General features: G+C 38.3%; 2 protein-coding genes across 2 annotated transcripts; both read left to right on the top strand.

The window, feature by feature from the left end:
• Nucleotides 1-7,011, top strand: LOC104897851 (ARF guanine-nucleotide exchange factor GNOM). Its single transcript, XM_010684809.4, has 3 exons — nucleotides 1-220; nucleotides 858-1,647; nucleotides 2,948-7,011. The coding sequence occupies exons 2-3, from the start codon at nucleotides 916-918 to the stop codon at nucleotides 6,545-6,547; spliced, it is 4,332 nt and encodes a 1,443-aa protein (XP_010683111.1). The 5' UTR covers nucleotides 1-220; nucleotides 858-915; the 3' UTR covers nucleotides 6,548-7,011.
• A 3,806-nt stretch (nucleotides 7,012-10,817) lies between these two features.
• LOC104897852 (uncharacterized) lies at nucleotides 10,818-20,930 on the top strand. Its single transcript, XM_010684810.4, has 5 exons — nucleotides 10,818-12,448; nucleotides 13,215-13,399; nucleotides 13,501-13,671; nucleotides 14,241-14,693; nucleotides 20,238-20,930. Exons 1-5 carry the CDS (start codon nucleotides 10,954-10,956, stop codon nucleotides 20,685-20,687), a joined length of 2,754 nt encoding a protein of 917 aa, XP_010683112.1. The 5' UTR covers nucleotides 10,818-10,953; the 3' UTR covers nucleotides 20,688-20,930.
• Nucleotides 20,931-22,637: the final 1,707 nt, after the last annotated feature.

Consider the following 22,637-nt stretch of genomic DNA (forward strand, 5'->3'; position numbering starts at 1 on the left):
TGTTCCTCTACCCTCCTTCCATTACAGTTTGCATCACTCTCTCTAGATTCGTTCTCTTCAGATTTTTATCTAAAGGGTTGACGAACTACGACACACTTTTTCGAATTATCAGCGTCAAATCAAATTCCCTAATTTCAGGAAATACTCAGAGAATCCAATTGAGGGCTAATTCAACTTCTTCCCACGCGATCGGAAACTTGGATCTTCCCAAAATCTCAAGGTTTGTTCTACCACTGATTCTTTAGATTTGAAATTTGGATCTTAAATTATATTTTGAGCAATAATTTAGAAATTTTTATGCAATTATCTCGTTCATTGGTAAGCTCAACGAAGAATTTGGATTTTGGGGTTTAGTTGAACCCACTGAAAGCTTATAGTGGTAGATATTTCATAGTTGTATGGAATGTAGTGCATTTGTTAGGGTTTTGAGATTAAGTTTTGGGAAATGTATGGATTTCTTGAATTGTTCTTCAGCTTTTGGCTTGGTATTCAATTGTTAAGGTTAAGATCAGAAGTCAGTAATACTTTTTGTGTGATCTGAAATGGAAGGATTGCAATCATTTTAACCCTTTTCGGATCGAATGTTCCTTCGACTGTTTGGAGTTTAATTTATTGTTCCTTGCAATCCAATTAGTAGAATAATTTTACCCATTTTATTTTTGTTTTGGTTTGTTTGGTGATCAAATTCTACTAATTTCGAAACTGAGAAGTACATGAAGCTCAATTGACAACCCAACAAACTAACACTTATCGAGGAAATGTAAATCTGGAATTGTAATTTGTGACATTGAAATGTCTAGCTGTCAGTTTCAACTTCCAAGTGAAATAACTTGGCTGTCGTATAATGCTTATTTCAGATATTAGCACTGGACTGCTGAGAAATTCTGGGTCTCCAAATAAAGTTGTAGTGTGAACATGGGTCGTCTCAAGCTACAATCTGGTATAAAGGCGATTGAAGAAGAACCTGAAGAATCTGAAGTTACCTCATCTCATAAAGATGCTTTATCATGTATGATTAACTCAGAAATTGGTGCTGTATTGGCAATCATGAGAAGGAATGTGAGATGGGGTGGTCGATATATGTCGGGGGAAGACCAATTAGAGCATTCTCTTATTCAGTCTTTGAAAGCATTGCGTAAGCAAGTCTTTATGTGGCAGCAGCAGTGGCATAATATTAATCCTGTTCTGTACCTCCAGCCATTTTTGGATGTAATTCGGTCTGATGAAACTGGTGCTCCTATTACTAGTGTTGCTTTATCATCCGTTTACAAGATCCTAACGCTTGATGTGCTTGATTTAAACATAGCAAATATTGAAGATGCCATGCATCTGGTTGTTGATGCTGTCACCAGTTGTCGGTTTGAGGTTACCGATCCTTCATCAGAAGAGGTGGTACTGACAAAGATTCTTCAGGTTTTGCTGGCTTGTATGAAAAGTAAAGCATCTGTTGTATTGAGTAATCAGCATGTTTGCACCATAGTTAATACTTGTTTCCGGATAGTTCATCAAGCTACGACAAAAGGTGAATTGTTGCAAAGAATGGCAGCACACACAATGCGTGAACTTGTGAGGTGTATCTTCTCACATCTTTCTGAAGTTGAGAGTGTAGAGTATTCTTCGGTCAATGGAGGTCCAATGAAACCTGAGGTCTAGCCCATTTTCTTTCTGGCTTTCTTATCTTGTTGCCTTTTGTTGCACTAATGTTTTTTGATTTTTATGTTGTCCTTCAATTTACACTAACCGTCTTTACTTATAGTCTTTCGTGTTCCTTTCTTCGATATTGATACAACAAAGTCTTTTGAAAGTTTGTTGCTTAGTTAATACCAAGGCACCAGATAGCAAATAGACTCAATAAACTATTATCAAATGAACTAAACCACACATGAGCATGAATTATGCGATTTACAGGGAGGTCAGACTGTCAGACTGCCAAAGGAAAGATAAATTATGTCTGTTAAAAGCTGTTGTCATCTGTTGCTGCTGGAAAATCACGAGAGCAGAGTTGCAAAGGACCTTTAGTTCAGTGAAAATGCCAAATGTTAGGACTTAGTAGTTTCAGCACTTCATAGGTGGGCATACTTCTTTCTTATGGTCGGGCATGGGCAAGGATAGTCACAAGTGCACTTCATAGGGGGTGAGGGAAGGTTGGTGAGTTGTGACCTTTGCATGCAATGTTTTAGATCTTACAAGTGTGCTTTTGATTTGATTTGTGTGTTTGCTGCTTTAACTTAGATTTTTGAAACACGCTGGGTAGACATCTCTGGTTCAAAACTTGATCAGAAAAGCTCATTAGATAATCACTACTAACTCTCTAGGATCCTTTGTTCTTTTGAGGTTCTTTGAGCCTGTTAGAGAGGCATTGCTATAATGTAATCCCTTTAACGTCTAGGCATGCCCTACTGAGAAGGCAATTAACTTTTGTGGTGGTTAAGTTTCCTTTTACCCCTATTACTAGTTATTAGGCCCGGGCTATGCTCCGGGTAAGAAAAAATTTCATTTATTAATATAATACTTTATGATAATGACACTAAATATAACTTAGCCTAGTGGTTAAAACTTTAGTATATGTACTTGAGATCTCGAGATCAAACCCTATACTATTCAATTTCTTAATTTTTTTATTGTACATGGATTACATGAACTAAAACTCCCTAGGAAGAGCGCCACGTGGCACAATTTCTTGTTTTCGCACTCCTTTTAATATATTTGTATAGATTCTTGGATGAAGTTTCGGTCCAGTTAATATATCATTGTGCCAAATAACTGATCAGGGGTGCAATAATATGACTAATTGCTTCTGAAGAACTAAAATTCTTCTTTCCAATCTTTTTAAAATTGGGTAGCAAATAATTTCACATTTTATACATTAAATCTACTTGTGTTGTAACTATTATCGTCATACCAGGAAGTCAAGTCATTGTTAGTAAACTTTTCTATCATGATGCAGATTGGAGGCCTCGATAACGAATATGCTAACGAGTTTAATAATGGAAACCGTAGTTCAGAATATGATGGTCAGTTGCCCAGTACTAATTTTGGCTCCAATGTTCCTGTGGGTGTGGGTGGTGGTGTGGTGGATGAAAATGGTGCTGGAAATGGGAAGGAGACCAGGGCATATGATTTGCATGTGATGTCAGAGCCATATGGTGTACCCTCCATGTTTGAGATCTTTCATTTTCTATGCTCTTTGCTGAATGTTGTTGACAATATTGGAATCAGTCCTAGATCTAATGGTTTGGCGATTGACGAGGATGCGCCTCTTTTTGCTTTGGGTCTCATAAATTCAGCTATCGAGTTAGGTGGAGCTTCTTTCCTCAGGCACCCCACCTTACTGAATCTAATACAGGATGAGCTCTTCCACAATTTGATGCTTTTTGGTCTGTTACCAAGTCCTCTGATTCTCTCTATGGTATGTAGTATAGCTCTGAATCTATATCATCATTTGCGGATGGAGCTTAAACTGCAGCTTGAGGCTTTCTTTTCTTGCGTGATCTTAAGACTTGCACAGAGCAGATATGGTGCTTCCTACCAGCAGCAAGAGGTTGCAATGGAGGCTCTTGTTGACTTCTGCAGGCAAAAAACATTTATGGTAGAGATGTATGCTAACTTAGATTGTGACATAACATGCGGCAATGTGTTCGAAGATCTTGCTAACTTGTTGTCAAAGAGTGCTTTTCCTGTAAACTCTCCTCTGTCTTCTATGCACATTCTTGCTCTTGATGGGTTGATAGCAGTTATTCAAGGAATGGCTGAAAGGATTGGCAATGGATCTCTTGGCTTAGAACAGGCACCAGTTAGTCTTGAGGAGTATACTCCATTTTGGATGGTCAAATGTGACAGTTATAGTGATCCTAATCACTGGGTTCCATTTGTCCGTCGTAGGAAATATATCAAGAGAAGATTGATGATTGGTGCTGATCATTTCAATCGGGATCCAAAAAAGGGTTTAGAGTTTCTTCAAGGTACGCACTTGTTGCCTGAGAAACTGGATCCACAGAGTGTGGCTTGCTTTTTCAGATACACTGCTGGGTTGGATAAGAATCTTGTGGGGGACTTTCTAGGGAACCATGACGAATTTTGTGTTCAAGTTCTTCATGAGTTTGCTCAGACTTTTGATTTCCAAGATATGAATTTGGATACAGCTCTGAGACTCTTTTTGGAGACTTTTAGACTTCCTGGAGAATCACAAAAGATACAGAGGGTGCTTGAGGCATTTTCCGAGAGATACTACGAGCAAACTTCACATATCATGGCCAACAAGGATGCTGCATTTTTACTGTCATATTCCCTTATTATGCTGAACACAGATCTGCACAATGCACAAGTTAAGAAAAAGATGAGTGAAGAGGACTTTATTCGCAATAATCGACGCATCAATGGAGGGGAGGATCTCCCACGTGAATTATTGTTGGAGTTGTACCGTTCTATCTGCAAAAATGAGATCCGCACTACACCTGAACAGGGTGCTGGTTTTGCTGAGATGAATCCAAGCCGGTGGATTGATCTAATGCACAAATGCAAGAAGACTGCACCATATATCGTGGCAGATTCCAGGGCTTATCTTGATCATGATATGTTTGCTATAATGTCTGGTCCAACAATTGCTGCCATTTCTGTGGTATTTGATCACGCAGAGCATGAAGAGGTTTACCGAACGTGCATCGATGGTTTTTTAGCTGTCGCAAAGATATCAGCTTGCCACCATCTTGAAGATGTACTTGATGATCTGGTTGTTTCTCTTTGCAAGTTCACTACACTTTTGAATCCATCTTCTGTTGAGGAGCCTGTTTTGGCATTTGGTGATGACATGAAAGCAAGGATGGCCACTGTTACAGTCTTCACCATTGCGAATCGCTATGGTGACTATATTCGCACAGGATGGAGAAACATTCTGGACTGTATCTTAAGATTGCACAAGCTTGGTCTTCTTCCTGCTCGTGTGGCCAGTGATGCCGCAGATGACTCTGAGTTATCTTCCGATCCTGGACAAGGGAAACCCCTCACAAATTCATTATCTGCATCTCATTTGCCATCCATGGGTACTCCTAGAAGGTCTTCTGGGCTGATGGGCCGGTTCAGCCAACTGTTATCACTAGACACAGAGGAGCCAAGGTCTCAGCCCACTGAGCAACAACTTGCTGCTCATCAACGTACACTTCAGACCATTCAGAAGTGTCACATTGACAGTATCTTTACAGAGAGCAAGTTTCTTCAAGCTGAATCTTTATTGCAGCTTGCACGAGCACTCATATGGGCCGCTGGTAGGCCTCAAAAAGGAGCCGGTTCACCAGAGGATGAAGACACTGCAGTGTTTTGCCTTGAATTATTAATTGCAATTACATTGAATAATCGGGATAGGATTGTTCTTCTTTGGCAGGGTGTGTATGAGCATATTGCAAATATTGTGCAGTCCACTGTCATGCCCTGTGCCTTGGTGGAGAAGGCTGTCTTTGGACTTCTTAGAATTTGCCAGCGGCTGCTTCCTTATAAAGAGAACCTAGCTGATGAGCTTCTTAGATCTCTCCAGTTGGTGCTCAAGCTTGATGCTCGAGTTGCTGATGCATACTGTGAGCAGATCACCCTGGAGGTGACTCGCTTGGTCAAAGCAAATGCTACTCACATCAGATCACAAATGGGTTGGCGCACCATTACTTCTCTTCTTTCTGTAACAGCTCGACACCCAGAAGCTTCTGAATCAGGATTTGATTCTCTGGTGTTTATGATGTCTGAGGGGGCCCACATGTTGCCTTCTAATTTCATTCTTTGTGTAGAGGCTACTAGACAATTTGCAGAGTCACGTGTTGGACAATCTGACCGGTCCATCCGTGCTTTGGATCTTATGGCTGGCTCTGTTAGTTGTTTGGTGAAGTGGGTTCTTGAGACTAAGGAAGCTGTGGAGGAAGATGCTGTGAAGATGTCTCAGGATATTGGGGAGATGTGGTTGAGGCTTGTTCAGGCCTTGAGAAAAGTTTGTTTGGACCAGAGAGAAGAAGTAAGAAACCACGCTGTTTCGTCATTGCAGAAGTGCTTGACCGAAATGGATGAAGTCCACCTCGCACACAGTTTGTGGCTGCAGTGTTTCGATGTGGTTATATTCACAATGCTCGATGATTTGCTTGAAATTTCCCAGGGGCACTCACAGAAGGACTATCGTAACATGGAAGGGACGCTTACCATTGCTATGAAGCTGCTCTTCAAGGTATTCTTGCAATTACTCCCTGAACTCTCCCAGTTGACAACATTCTGCAAACTGTGGCTGGGTGTTCTCAGTCGGATGGAGAAATATATGAAAGTCAAAATTAGAGGGAAGAGAAGTGAGAAGCTTCAGGATGTAGTGTCAGAACTATTGAAGAACACATTAATTGAGATGAAGAACAGGGGAGTCCTTGCTCAGAGGAGTGCTTTAGGTGGAGATAGCTTGTGGGAATTGACATGGTTACATGTTAACAATATCTCTCCATCTTTACAGTCTGAAGTATTTCCAAGTGAAGGAGTTGACGTGAGTAGTAATACACCTCCCGCTGAACCTGTGGCCTTAGAAAGTTGATAGATTTGAATCTTTATCCTGAAACTTAAATCTCTGTTGAGAAAATGTTCCGTTTCGGATCACACATCTGCTGAGAGAGCTGAAGTTCTGTGTAAACGCTGGTTTATACAAAGGGTGTTTAAAACTTAGGGGGAGAGAGAGAATAGGGTATGCATTGCGTCGGGTATTTTTCACTAAGCGAGGTGTTGTTGAAGATGGAATTTCGACTTCAGCGCTTGAAGTTCTGTAGTGTTTCTAGGTTTTACAATAGGAGCGTATTGAATGTACCTTTTTTTACATATGGATTAGCCAGTGAAAGTGGATACCTGGTCGTCCTTGTGCTAGATAGTTACAAGTGAAAACGTAGAGCATTATATTGCCGTGTAATTGATGTACAGATATTCATCCTGAAAGTATCTGTCCTTTAATGTTGAATACTATCCTGTATTGGTAATTTTGGCATATGAACCTTTCATGTGTTAGCTAGCTATGAATTTTTCTGTGTATATAGTTGAGGGGAATACCAGAAGCTGGTGCCATTAGCATGGCCATTATGCAGTCTGTTGCTAGTTTCAGAACACACTGCGGCAAGCGGTTTCTGGGTATCTTTTACCCATTTGTATTGCTTCTCGTCTGGAAGAGGCTTAATAGTTGAGAGTTGGAATGCCCAATACTTGAGAGTTGAACTTGAGACTATTAAAAGAAAAGATATCCCAATACTTAGTGCTCTCTACTTCTCTTTCAACCGCATCCGAAAGTCCTAAATCAAGGCACATATAAGATGTGCCAATTGTTGATTGATTAAAGGTATGTTCTCTTCAATTTATTACTTATTTTGAGAAAATTAGGAAAAGTTAAGAAAAATTATAAAGATTTAGAAAAAATAATGAAAAGTTCAGAAATAGTATAAGGAATTTTAAAAAGTTTTGAAAAATCAAGAAAAGTTCATTCGGAAAAAATCATGTAAATTGAAGTTAAATAAGTTGGAGTCATGCACTCATTGTCAATGAGGGAGAGGTGGTAGCTCAGTAAAGTAGCACCCGAATTTCAGGGCATTGTCCATGAATTTGAATCCTCATCCCAACAATATGTTGGGGAATATACTTTTAGCCTGTTTAGCCTTGTACCTAGCCTTTGAGCTGATATGCCCTCCAGGCTAGTAGCCTAACAAGGGTTGATTTTCATACCAATTATCTTTTCTATAAAAATACACTCATTGTCAGTGGTGGATCTTGGAACTTTTGCTATTAGGGATAATTACCTACTTTAGATCTGTAGTTGATATTTTATTTTTGGGGCTCCCATTGGGACCCTTTGGTAAGAAGATAGATCCTGCTGGACCAGCACCCCTCGCAAGCCAACAAGCACAATTACACAAGTCAATGCTTAAGAGTAGAGGGAATAAGGAAATCCCTACTCCTAAGCTACTCTTTAGATCCGTAGATGATATCTTTTTTTTTTTTTTGGGGGGGGGAGGGGGGGGAGGGAGGGGGCATTGGATAATGATAAAAAGAAAATTCAATAGTAATTAAGAAAATAAGAAAGGAATCCTTAAAAAAAAAGTCAAAGCACATGACTAAAAATAGAATAAAGAAAAAAAAAATCATCAAAATGATAACATCCTCGATTCCTCGTAGTTTCGTGCATCACTATTTTTGTTTTTATTTTTACAAAAATGACATGCATTAATAAAAACATTAAAGTACAAGTAAGTCCTTTGCCTAGCTTGTATTACTAGGTTGTGGGATTCATTTATTTGAGGACGCCTAATACATAGACTTACAAGACCATCCTTAGACTTACTACTAACCGATTTTGCACAAGGACTTGAGACACTGCTAACATCTAACTTACTAAATAGCACTAGGAGCAACGATACCAACACAAGAACTTGAAACAGTTTTTTCTTGGTCTTTGGGAAGGATCTTTATTGAAACCAACTTTCCTCTTCATTCCAGCACAAAACCTGCCAATAAAATTACACAGTTGTATGAAGTAATTTGTACTCCCTCCGTCTTTTTTTATTTGCTACATTTTGCCATTTAGGGGTGTTTCAATTTATTTGCTACATTTGCAAATATTTCCATATATAGTACATAGGTCCCACACTTTATTTACAAATTTGCCATCACTCCCTTCTTGATTTTGTAAATGTTTCCATATATAATACATAGGTCCCACAATTTACCTATTTGTTTTTTTATTAATTCCATTTATGTCAATGGTCCCCACTCCCTCCTTGGTCTTTGTGAAAAAGTGCTTGTAGCAAATAAAAAAAGACGGAGGGAGTAATTCACAGCATGTGGTTCCCTTTCCCATGTCCTCTTTTCCTTTCTAACACACAATTGGCTATTTCCACGTGCTTGGCTATTTTGGTCCTTTTATAACAAGCTAAGAAAAATAAAAAAAGTTGTCAAAAAAAATTCCCAAAACTTTTTAGCGGTTAGGCCAGGCCCAAACCTTCCCCTAAAAAGCCCATCCCTGCTCATGATGACATTAACGATGCTAAACAAGTTTTGTTGGTCCTTTTACTCTTACCTTTTGTGAGTGTTTATGCCTTTATGGTTTTGTGTTGAATCTTTATTATATATGGTAGAGCTGTCAAAATATTACCAACCCGACCCGAACCCAATCCATTAATAATGGATTGGCTCAAAATTTCAACCCATTTAATTAAATGGATCGACCTAATTCAACTTGTTTAATTAAATGGGTTGGGCCAGGTTCATAATTTCGACCTGATTTTAAACCGTGTAACCCATTTATATGAAAACAGCCTAAAACCCCTAACTCATTTCACAACTTAAGAAATTGGGCGTGCCTATATAGAAAGTTAAAAAAAGTAAAAATTCTAACTAATTACAGTTAATGTTGAACAATTGAGTATGTTGTTGTAATGGTGTTGATTTTGAACTACACTTGGGTTGATTTTTTTTGTTGATATTGAACAATATCTAACATATGGTTATTTAGTAGCTTAATGTTAAGTTGCTGCTTACTGTTGCTTTGTAACCCTCTTTGTTTTATTTTTTTCTAGAAAGAACACGAAAAAAAAATAAACAAGTTGACCTGAAGGTTGACTCGTTTATTATAAGACTGGGTTGGGTTGTAATTCTCTACACATTTAAGTTAACATGTCGGGTTGGGTCAAGGGTTTTCAGCCTATTAACCCGCCAACCCAACCTGATCTTGACCCAATCCGACCTATTGCCATCCCTAGTATATGGCAACACATGGGGTCACTAAAAAATTGAAAAAAGGAAAAAAGGGTGTAACTAACTATTTCATATAAACGAAAACGAGAAAAAAGTAAGACATTTAAACTGAACTGCTGTTTTCTGTAAAAATAAAATGAAAAGACAGTTTGCACGCCAATGCGTGCATATGAGGCTAATAAGTAGTAACTATGATCTGAAGAATGGTTTTATCTTTTAAAAAAAAAAAATCCCATTTTCAACTACAAACACTTAAGGGAAAAAAACTCAAGAGGTTTTGAGCATTACAATTTTTACCATTTGCAGACCATCATATTTTCTATTAAGTATGCAATTTGTTTTCGTGGTATACAACACGTGCGTCCAACTAAATTTACTTGCAAGTCGCAACCGTATATACACAATAGTCGTTAAAAGACAATGCAAAATTACAATAAAAAATTCCTACTTTTGGTTATAAAATAATCGTCAATATAAAAAAGTGCATAATGCAAAGAGAAAAAACACCTAAAATTTCACAAAAAATATTATGTAAGTGCAATTTCTCTTAAAAGCAATACAAATCAATGCAATTTTTAAAATCGAAAATAAAAGTATCATTCTCTTACTTTTCTTTTATAACGATTCAATTAAAATTATAATCAACCAACCGATTTTATATTATTTTATAATAAAATAATAACACTAAGGCTCCGTTTGGTAGGGCGTAAAACGTTTTCCCGGAAAACTGTTTTCCTCTATTTTCAGTTTTACATTGTTTAGTTGGTAAAAGAGTGTAAAACCATTTTTCCTTGGGGTAAAATTACTCTCCCAATGATGGAAAACCATTTTCCTTTCAAAATGAAGGGAAAACTATTTTCCTTATCTCTCTTATACACTCCTCTCACTACCTTCTTAATTTCCCTTTATTTTCCTTTCATTTCATCATTTTTCTTACATCGAACCAAACAACTAGAAAACTAATTTTGAAATTGTATTTTCCATTGCAAATTATTTTCCATGAAAATCATTTTACACTGAAAACTTTTTACGCCCTACCAAATGGATAAGTCAGAAATGTGACAACACCCAAAATGTAGATAATAACTAGCAATCCAATAAGTTTCCCTCTTCTTTGTTTCCCCAGCAGGCCAGCACCTCTCTCTTTCTTTGTCTCACACACTACAGTCTACCTTTCCTCCGCATGTGAGTTGTGAGCTTGTGACTGCTGCAATGTCAATCCCTCGCGAATTATACCCTTCAGAAGACGACCTTCCATACGAAGAAGAAATACTGAGAAACCCTTTCAGTTTGCGACTATGGTGGCGTTATTTGGTCGCAAGAACCGAATCTCCCTTCAAAAAACGCTCAATCATCTACGAAAGAGCACTCAAAGCTTTACCTGGAAGCTACAAACTCTGGTACGCTTATCTTCGTGAACGTCTTGAACTTGTTCGTAATCTTCCTATTACACATTCTCAATATGAAACCCTAAATAATACTTTTGAACGTGCTTTAGTTACTATGCATAAGATGCCCAGAATTTGGATTATGTATTTACAAACCCTAACTCAACAAAAATTGGTTACTCGTACTCGTCGAACCTTTGATCGAGCTTTTTGTGCTTTGCCTGTTACTCAGCATGATCGAATTTGGGAACCCTATTTGATTTTTGTAGGCCAGAGGGGTATTCCAATTGAGACTTCACTTAGGGTTTATAGGAGGTATTTGAAGTATGACCCATCTCACATTGAGGATTTTATTGAGTTTTTGATTACTTCTGAGAGGTGGCAGGAGGCTGCTGAGAGATTAGGTGGGGTTTTGAATGATGATCAGTTTTTTTCGATTAAGGGGAAGACCAAGCATCGGCTTTGGCTTGAATTGTGTGATCTGTTGACGAAGCATGCTACCGAGGTTTCTGGGTTGAATGTGGATGCTATTATTAGGGGTGGGATTAGGAAGTTTACGGATGAGGTGGGTAGGTTGTGGACGTCGTTGGCGGATTATTACATTAGGAGGAAGTTGCCTGAGAAGGCGAGGGATGTGTTTGAGGAGGGGATGATGACAGTGGTGACCGTTAGGGATTTTAGTGTGATTTTTGATGCGTACTCACAGTTTGAGGAGAGTATGTTGGCGTATAAGATGGAGAACTTGGATTTAAGTGACGAGGAGGAAGAGATTGGTGGAGAGGACGAAGAGGAAGAGGAGGAGGATATTAGAAGGGATGTTGAGCTCTCTGTGGGGAAGTTTGAGAAGAAGATTCTGAAGGGATTTTGGCTCCATGATGATAATGATGTAGATATGAGGCTTGCTAGGTTGGAGCATTTGATGGATAGGCGGCCTGAGCTAGCTAACAGTGTTCTTCTTCGACAAAACCCACATAATGTGGAGCAATGGCATCGCAGGGTGAAGCTCTTTGAGGGTAATCCAACTAGGCAGATATTGACCTATACTGAGGCAGTCAGGACTGTGGATCCCATGAAGGCCGTAGGAAAGCCTCACACTTTGTGGGTAGCTTTTGCTAAGCTTTATGAGAGTCATAAAGATCTTGCTAATGCTAGGGTGATTTTTGACAAAGCTGTGCAAGTGAATTATAAGGCACTGGACCATCTTGCTAGCATTTGGTGTGAATGGGCTGAGATGGAATTGAGGCACAAGAACTTCAAGGGAGCATTGGACCTGATGCGACGCGCAACGGCGGAACCCTCTGTTGAAGTTAAACGTCGAGGTAATTAATTTTGTTTTAGACATGTGGTACTTTTAGTATCTCCTTTTTGCCATTGCCACTTGCAGCAGGTTTTACTTTGAACTTTCCTCTTACCTCTAAGCTCCAATAAGCCATGAGATTTCATTATGGTAATTATGGGCGCAGAGGCTGTGAACTTAGTTATTTGCTTACTCTCTAGCACGGGTATCACTTACCCATACCCGATGCGATACATTTCCATTACGGATACGTGTACCCTGTCCTAAAATGTTGAAATCTTGTCGTTTTTCGTCCCCGTACCCGAATATGAACCCGCACCCGAATTTGAACCCGTACCCGGATTTGAACCTGTACCCGAATTTGAACTCATACTCATCTCTGTGCAACTTAGTTTGCTCACTATGCTTTGGCTTTATGCAAATTTTCTAGAATATCAAGGAATACGTATCATATCAATTATATTGTCTGGTGCAATGGAGAAATTACCTTAGCTGACTATTTTTTGCTGCTCAAACTTTTAGAAATATATTCAAGGGCTATATTTGCTCTCCTTAATGTTCGGCTCGGCAAAGCTATAATAGAATTTGGCTGAAAATCCTTGCACATAGTGACATAGAGTTGATTTATACTATTGCTTTGGGCAGTAGAGTGGTTTATACATTTCTGTACAGACTTGAGGGTTGGGAAAACATGGATTTTTCCACTGATACTTAATCTAGTTAATGCTGTTGTTTGTTTTCTGCATGTCCTACGGCATCATGAGCTGACTTTGTGCTTTCGTGATCAGTTGCTGCTGAAGGTTATGAGCCTGTGCAGATGAAGCTGTACAAATCATTAAAGTTATGGACATTCTATGTAGATTTAGAGGAAAGTCTTGGTTCTTTGGAGTCCACTCGTGCTGTGTATGAGAGGATATTGGATCTAAGAATTGCAACTCCTCAAATTATTATTAACTTTGCAATGCTTCTGGAGGTATGATATCTCATATATGGTTTACTAGGACACCATGACTTGCTAAGTTGCTATCATGATGCTGTTGCTTATATTTTAATACTCTCGCTGAATGTCTATAGGAGCATAAGTACTTTGAAGATGCTTTCAGAGTGTATGAAAGAGGTGTGAAGATCTTCAAATACCCTCATGTGAAGGATATATGGGTTACGTATTTATCCAAGTTTGTGAAGAGATATGGGAAGAATAAGTTGGAACGAGCGAGAGAGCTCTTTGAGAATGCTGTCGAAACGGTATGTCCAAGTTATTGAATATAATAATAATGTTCTGTCCAAGTCACTGCAAGTTATTAGTTTAGCGTACCTGTTGACCATCTATTATTGATTTGTATTATCTGAGGAACTAGTTTTTTCCCTTCTTTGACAACGTCCTTTTTGGAATAAGCATGATTTATTATACATATGGCCATATGTTGAAAATTAAAATCTCTTTAATTGGTCCTTATAGAAGGGCCTTTGTCTAGCCGTGTTTCAGGGTCTGCTTTCATGTGCTTCTGTATTCTGGGAGATGGCGGAATGAAAGGTCTCGCTGATTCTTGGTCTGCCTCATGCTTTAAATACGTGATGTGTGGTTGACTGGATGGGAATAAAATAGACCCTGACGTATTTCAGTTAGTAAATATATTTTTGTCTGAAATTTGAACATAAATTGAAACAGGGTTTCAGAAATCTATTATTTTATTGATTTCTATTTCTGTTTCTTAACGTTTTCATCCATTATTATGCACATCTATGATCACTAATACTCATGTCTTTAATTTGAAATGTCTCAGAAATATTCTTTTTTAAAATTTCTATTTCAGGCTCCTGGGGAATGTGTAAAGCCTTTGTACCTGCAATATGCCAAGTTAGAGGAGGATTATGGCTTAGCAAAGCGTGCAATGAAGGTTTATGACCAAGCTACTAAAGCTGTTCCAGCTAGTGAGAAGTTGAGCATGTACGAGATCTACATAGCTCGTGCAGCAGAAATGTTTGGTGTGCCAAAAACTAGGGAGATATATGAGCAAGCAATTCAATCTGGTCTTCCTGACAAAGATGTGAAGACCATGTGCATGAAGTATGCTGAGCTTGAAAAGAGCCTTGGGGAGATTGATCGTGCTCGTGCAGTCTACACATATGCCTCCCAGTTTGCGGATCCAAGATCTTATCCTGATTTTTGGAGTCAGTGGCATGAATTTGAGGTCCAACATGGAAATGAAGACACCTTCAGAGAAATGCTCCGCATTAAACGAACTATTGCTGCTAGTTACAGCCAGGTAGGTCCATCTTGTTTCGCACTTCATTTGATTTTTTTAATTCCAATAATTTATTCAAAAATTTTGGTGTTATGATCATCAATTCTTAATGCTGCGTAGGAGGCTTTCTTAATAGTGACATCCATGTGCTTTTTGTTTATATATGTCTTTGCTATGAATTGTAGATGTATTGGTGTGTTGCCTTTTAGCTTTGACTGTTTTCTGTCTGTTGAATATCTTCCACTTATGTTTCGGTTAATGGTCCGTTTTTGCCTAATATTGCCGGGAGTTTTTTTTTTCTTTAATCATTCTAATGATCCCCTAGTATTGCTTAAATGTAAATCCGTGTGATAGCGTGCTGTGATCCTTTACTTGCTTGAACTTAGGCAGTTTGGCTCGCATATCATTTCTGTCATTGCCATTTGAGAATGTCATTTTGCAAGTTCAAAACATTAACTCCACGTCTTTTTTTACGTATTCCTGAGCCCTAGGAACTGTAACCATTATCGCCTTATCTAGTGTCAATGTGAAAGGACAGTCTGAAGTGTACAACAGTATTTCCAGTCAGGGTGTTGAACACCTCATTATCATGACATCCCCAGTAAGAAACAATGTCCTTTCTTCTGAGTGCTATTCTAGCATCTGTCTTTGTTTTGTGATGCTCGAGGAACATACTCTTTCATTGGTTAAGTGAACTTTGCTTGCTGTATTTAAATGTGCTATAGGAGTAAGCAAGCATTATGGTGTGCAATATATTGCCCTGAAACGCTACCTCTCTTCTCAAATGCAGTGTTACTAGGATTTAGCATTAGCCATTTACGTTAATTATAGGATGATAATTGATTCAAACCCCTCTGTCCACGGTCATGCAAGATATGTCTGTACCATCACTATCATGTCATAAGGTTTAGTTTATAGCGCACTCTTGAGTCCTGACTGATGCTGGAATACTTTCAGGATTCTGCTGGAAAATATTAATGTGAAGATAATCAGATAATTGTATCTAAATAGAAAAAATACCAACTTTTTACCTCACTGTAATGCAACACGACTGGCTGTAGAAGACCTGGACTGGAGAAGTTACTGGGCAAAGTCGTGTAAAATGAAATTATGAAGCTAACAAGGTTATTTTTGTGCAAAATATATAAATGATAACTAATAGAGAATTGATTTTTTTTGCTGGAAACACTAATTGCATTTCTTATAATAGTCGTTTCCCTATTTCAGTCTTTTTCGGATTTTTGCCCTTTATTGTGTCCATTTTCTTATCTTCATGCCACCAGAAAGGTTGTCTGTTGATCAGATCATTCACGTTCTCGAACCAGGATAGTTCATGTAAACTAGTAACTTGTGTGCATTGATGTTACCCACTTGTTTGGTGTAAAATAGTTTTTGAACTTTTATCTAAGTAGTCAGGCAGGAAATAAAAAAAGGGGAAAGTAATGAATTTTGAGCTCGATTAGTCCTTAATGCTTGCATACTTGAAATTTTTAGCTCAATTAATCAATACCACCAGCTTATGTGACTTCGACCTGAAAACTATAGAAATAGAGGGAAAGCGAAGAGAAACTAAGAATGTTTTGAGATACGAATTTTACCTATTGAGTAATGAACAAGTAAATCTAAAATGTGTATGAATGTATTTACAATGTGAAAAGAATCTGTTCTATGGATACCAGGTCCCTGCACTTGTGTTATGTGATTGTGTCCACTTCCAGGATAGTGCTCCTCTGCATGAAGTTTTGAACTTTAGCGTGTCTTGACACTTGCGTATGTATTTATATGCAGCAGTCTACCTGTGTGTGTAAAATATAACAGTTGCTTATCTGTAACGATCTGTCCCTTCTGTTTCCCTGCCACAACAACCTTGTTCCGGTGTTCTCACATTGCTCTCGTTCCACCAATCGTACACTCCACCTATGGCTTCTGGCTGGCAGTGTCATCTGGTGGATTTGGGGATGTCAAATGCCAGACCTTAAATCCTTGAATCTTTTCAGACCGTGGATGCTGCAAGTATGCTGTTGGTGGTGGTGGTGTAAGTGTGTATCCCAAAACTACATAAAAGTGCGCAGGGCTTCCAAATATAGTATAAAAAGGGAAAAGAAGCAATTCTACACCATCTAAACAACCCAAGACCGCCATATCACTTGCCGTTCAAACCCCCTTTAATGTCACATGTTAACTTCTTTCATTATCTGCAAAGCGAGCCACATATGGTGCCACAGCGGCCCTCATTATCGCGCAAGTCAGGTCTTTATAACTCTCGGTACTTCACACATGCCTTGATGCCCACCCACAAGCATGACCCATTTTCCTAGCACACTTGGCCAGACACGCTCCTTCGTGCATAGCACCCAAGGTTAGCTCACAGACCTGACGTGGACACATGTGCGCACAAGCTAGTATTAGGAGCACCTTTGCACACTTGGGTTTCCACTCTCTCTTTGGCTGAAGTTGTATGGGAGTATGGTTGAAAAGAGAGTTGTAAGAGCACACAACTATTTAGAGTGAATTGCCCACTCCCTCATTCATTATATGTATGTAGGTTACATTTTCGGTGCTGAGACTGCTAACATTCTAGATACATCCATCCTAGAATGTCCTACACACTATGTCTGTAAAAGACGACTTGAATGTACTAGATCCTTCTACCTCCTTGGATGTTACCGCAAGAGCCATGGTGACCATATTCTAGAGGCTTTTCACATCCAAGGCTTAGATGCCCATGTCCTAGCACATTCGACATCCACTATAGGTCCATCACAACCCACTTAGGGTGCGTTGTCTTCAACTTATTCTGGCTTATTTGAACTTGTCAAAATTTATGTGAAACTTGTCAATTGTCATAATTTGTTTCAACTTATTGGAAGATTTTGACATTATAAAGAATTTCTTGATTAAAAAACATAATTAAATTACTTATTAATATTATCATTTTATTAGCATTATTACTAGTATTATTTGAAAATTTTATATACTTCCTCCATTTTAAAGAGATGCTCTATTTTGACTTGCAAACTTGCCGATACACAACATTGACCATTAATATCTCGAAGCATCATTATTTGAAAAATATAAAAACTGAGTACATTCGTTATTTGAAATTTTTTCAAACATTTAAAATTGAATTTTTGAAAATATACGTCGAGACTCGAGACAAATTCAACATCTTGTATGCTAACATTGAATTATATATATATATATATATATATATATATATATATATATATATATATATATATATATAATATATATATATATATATAAATATATATAATATATATATATATATATACTTCCTCCGTTTCAAAATAAGTGCAACATAGCTCAAAATGGAAATTTTTTTTCTTTTATTTACAAAAATGCCATTACTTAATTTACTCAACAACTTAATTAATTTATCATTAACCAATCTAAACAACATTAATTAAACAACCCACCCAACCCCTCTCTCTCCTCAACTCAACCCATCCAACCCCCCTCTTCTTCACTCAACCCACCCAACCTCCTTCTGCACCACCAACCTGCCACCACCACCAACCCGACCACCACCAACCTGTCACCACCACCAATGCAACCACCACCAATGCGACCACCACCAACCCGACACCACCCACCCGACACCACCACCCGCCACCACGCCCAGTCCTCTCTCTCTCAAAATGAAGAACCAGAAATCAACAATGGTGGAAACTAATCTCTTCAATTTACTAAGCAAAGAAATCATCTTCATCGTCCTACATGACCTCAACGACAACAATCTACAATTTCGATTTTAAATCGAAGAACCCTAAAACCTAAAACCTCAAAGAACATCGCAATACCCTAAAATCTAAAACCTCGAAGAACCCTAAAGCACTTACCTTCATTCTCGATCGCTACCCTCAGATTTGGATGCTAAATTTATCTCTTTGCCCTAGAATGCGATTTTTCTCTCTCCATCATTGCTTCAACGTGCCCAGGTTTCGATTATGTGGTTCTTCTGTATGTGTTTTTCTCTCTCCATCTGGAATGTTGGTTTCCGGGGTGGGGGAGGGATGATAGGGTGTTTTGCGGTGGGCAGGTTTTGAGGAGGGTGGTTTCCGGTGGGAAGGGGTACGTGGGGGAGGGGAAAGAGATTTTCCGGTGGTGGTAGCGGTGGTCCGCTGACTCGGTGGTGGGCTGGTGGCATTGTTGGGGTGGATGGCATGTGGAAAGTGGTGGGGCATAAAGTTGTTGGTGCAATTAGTTAAGAGTTTTATTTAATTAAATTGCCTAATCTCTCTTCTAAATGTGGTCCCTAACTTTCTCTCTCTAGATTCCTTGGTCTGTGTGCCACTTCTCTATGTTGCACTTATTTAGAAACGGAGGAAGTATGTAGAAACCATAAGGCTCATATAAGAAAGTCTTACCATGATTTATGGTAATCATAGTAAGACGTGGGTAACTTGTTGCCCTAAAGGGGTCACTTATGGTACACATGACCCTTTTAAGACACGGGGTGATTCATTATCTAAAGTGATCTTTTAACTCGTAGAATAGCCCTTTTAACTTACAAAGTGATCCTTTTAGGGAACAAATTAAGGTTGACTTACACTAATTTTATTGTAAGATGGACGTACACAAGACTTACTAATGTGAATACTGCAAAAGTCAAAATGGAGTTTCTTTCTATTTAAAAATAAAAGGAGTAATATTTAAGCTGTTAGAACTTATTGGAACTTATCTAAAACTCACTAGAACACATTTGAAACTTAATGAACTGATATGAACTTGTTTCTTTTGAAACAAGTCAGAAAAGTTGACGAAGACCATGCTCCCTACTAGAACATAGCATAGTAAAGTTGGGGGTGTAGGAGACGACCAGTGATAGTATGCACCGAGAGAAGCGGAAGAGAGAAACAAAGAGAAAGCTACCATAGAATTGCTGAATTATCACGTCTTTCTGTCAATGTAGCTGGAAACTTTCCTTGGTGCCTTAATTTGTCATTGAAGCTATACATCCGAGTAAATCAGATTGGCTGTATGATGGCGAGTTATTGCCCACACGCGGACAAAGAAGGGTAAATGAAGTAATTATGTTTGGACTGGGCTGCTGCTAGGTTAGGGGAGGGAGAGAAACTGCAATGAAAATGCAAAAGGTTTTTCTTTAATTCTCGGGGGCAGGGGGATTGGAGGGAAGTAATGATTGATGCAGAGAGGTCACTGATAGGTTATGACTGAGGTGGACTGCAGGTCAAGTGTTTCATCTTCAACATACCAAATGTTAATAAAGCAAACACAAAATCTTTACCATTCCCCAATAGAGTTTCTGTAGTGGACGTTCCATGCTCTTCTATCCTTTGTAATTTCTTCCACATGAACCTCTTAATGTAGAACTTTTTTCAAGGAGAAGCAAAGTTCTTGACCGCTGATATGAAAAGACAACTACCACGAAAATTGATCTTGGCTTGCATTTCAACTGGAAATTTTGTGCTTGAACTTTGACCATCCTTTCTTTGCATCTGGTGCTATATTTGATGTTCAGATTTGAGCCAGGGTTTTCATTATTTTAATGGATTTCTGACTGTACTTTATTCCCTGCAGACACATTTCATACTTCCTGAAAATATGATGCAAAAAGATGAGAAGGTAAGCCTTGATAAGGCTGTGGATGTACTAAGACAAGCTGGGGCTGGTGAAGATGAGATGGCCGCTCTGGAAAGGCAGTTGGCTCCTGTAGATGATGATGTTCCAGTCAAGGACAAAGCCAGGACGGTCGGGTTTGTCAGTGCTGGGCATGAATCTCAAGCTGATGATGCTGGTAAAAGAAATAATGTAAATCAGGAGGAAATTGAACTGCCAGAAGAGAGTGATGATGAAGATGTAGAACCGGTTGAGATCGCACAAAAGGATGTTCCCAGTGCTGTTTTTGGTGGCTTGGCTAAGAAGCGGGAAGACCCTGAGAAAGATGAAGATGGGGAGGAGGAGGCCAAAGGGGCTGCTGATGCCCGTCTTGGTGCTCTTGAAAGATTGAAGCGTAGAAAGAAAGAATAATGAAAATCCTTATAAGATTTGGTAAATCCATTTAGTTGCCTCAAGTTACACTTCAATACCTCAGACTTTGTAATATTTTTTGTAGCCTACTTTTCAGTTGTAGATTCATCAAATATGTGATCAGATCATCTTCTGTTATGTTACAATAGTAGATTTTTTTTTGTAACATTTGTTTATAAAGTTACTGAAATGTGAAGTAATCACCATTAACAAGTAGAATTCGAACATCTGTTTTGAGTGATCCACTTGGACTATATGATATGCCTTTTGACGAGGAAACTACGTCAGAGCGCGTTATCTAACATGCATGACCAATTTAGCATCTAGAAAATAAGTGCCATAATATTACTAGGATTAGCCTGATAAATTTTGGTTTTAAATAGCTATTCACTTATCGTAGATGGGTAATTTTTTTTTTAAGGTAAGATGAAGTCTCTTGTAAGGAAGGGGGAAAATTGGGGATCCCTTCTTGCAAGGGGTGAGACTCGATCCCTTGACCTCTGATATCGAAAATGATGTCAATACCACTAGGCTATCACCTGCTGCTCATCGTAGATTTGTAAATGTCGTAATATTTTGTTAGGAGTGTTTCAAGCGTATATCATAACTAGATTTGTGTCCGTGTACAATGATGTATATTTTCTGTAGACAAAAATTACAGATGAAAATAATAATATTTTTTTTAAAAAAGAATTCAAGTAACTAAATAATACAATAGTTGATAAAAACCAATTATTTTTAATTTCTTCTCTTTTGTTTGGATGATCTTCAATGCACAATTTTAATCACCCATATCTCTTATTATACATTTGAGTAAAAAGTTAATTTTAAAAATATATATCAAGATAGAATTTAATTGGTCATACACAAATTTTCTATATATTAGTGATTATTCTAATTCTGAGTCTTCGACCACGAAAGTAAAAAGAAAAAGAACAAAATGAAACTAAAAAGAATATGATGGAAAAGAATTACTATATAGTTACTAATTACACTTTAGAAATTTTAGTAATGGATTATAATTTGTAATTTTACTAATTAGAATTTATATAGTAGTATGATCAAAGATAGTAATATAATCTACCGTCAAAATTTACTAATTTAAGAGTCTTGCTAAACGCCGCCCTAAAATTTCCACTTAACGCCCTGTATTTTTGTATTTGTATACATGGGTTGTATTTCCCTCCTACATCTCTTTCATCCACAATAACTCCGGCAATTATTCCGGCTAACTTTCCCAAAACTCCGACAATTTTCCGGCTAACTTTCCGACGACAATATCTCCTGCACAATAAATCCGGCAACTTTTCCGGCCACATTATTGCATTATTAATATTAATTAAATTTTATAATTATTTTAATACACAAAATCGGACTATATTGACTTAAAAAAAAAGTGTCCAGGCACCTAAATTAGGATCCCGACCACAGGTTCAGGCACCTAATTTAGGTGCCTGACCACAGGTACAGGCACCTAAATTAGGTGCCCGAACCTGTGGTCAGGCACCTAAATTAGGCGCCCAACCACAGGTACAGGCACCTAATTTAGGCGCCTGTACCTGTGGTTGGGCGCCTAATTTAGGTGCCTGACCACAGGTTCGGGCACCTAATTTAGGTGCCTGAACACTTTTTTTTTAAGTCAATATAGTCCGATTTTGTGCATTAAAAGAATGATAAAATTTCATTAATATTAATAATGCAATAATGTGGCTTTATCGGAATTATTGTCGCCGAATTTACTATTGTCGGAAAAATTGTCAGAGTTTTTGATGGGAGATCTTTGTTGATGGAGAGTGAAGAGAGTGATGGAGTGATGGAGAGTGAAGAGAGTGAGGGAGGGTGAAAGAGAGTGGGATAGAGTGTTAAAGTATAAATACATGTATATATATTTATACAGGGCGTTAGCAGGAAAATCTAGGGCGGCATTTAGCAAATGAGTAATTTAATCAT

The sequence above is a fragment of the Beta vulgaris genome, chromosome 6 (genome assembly GCF_026745355.1).
Source record: "Beta vulgaris subsp. vulgaris cultivar EL10 chromosome 6, EL10.2, whole genome shotgun sequence".
NCBI classification, from domain to species: Eukaryota; Viridiplantae; Streptophyta; class Magnoliopsida; order Caryophyllales; family Amaranthaceae; genus Beta; species Beta vulgaris.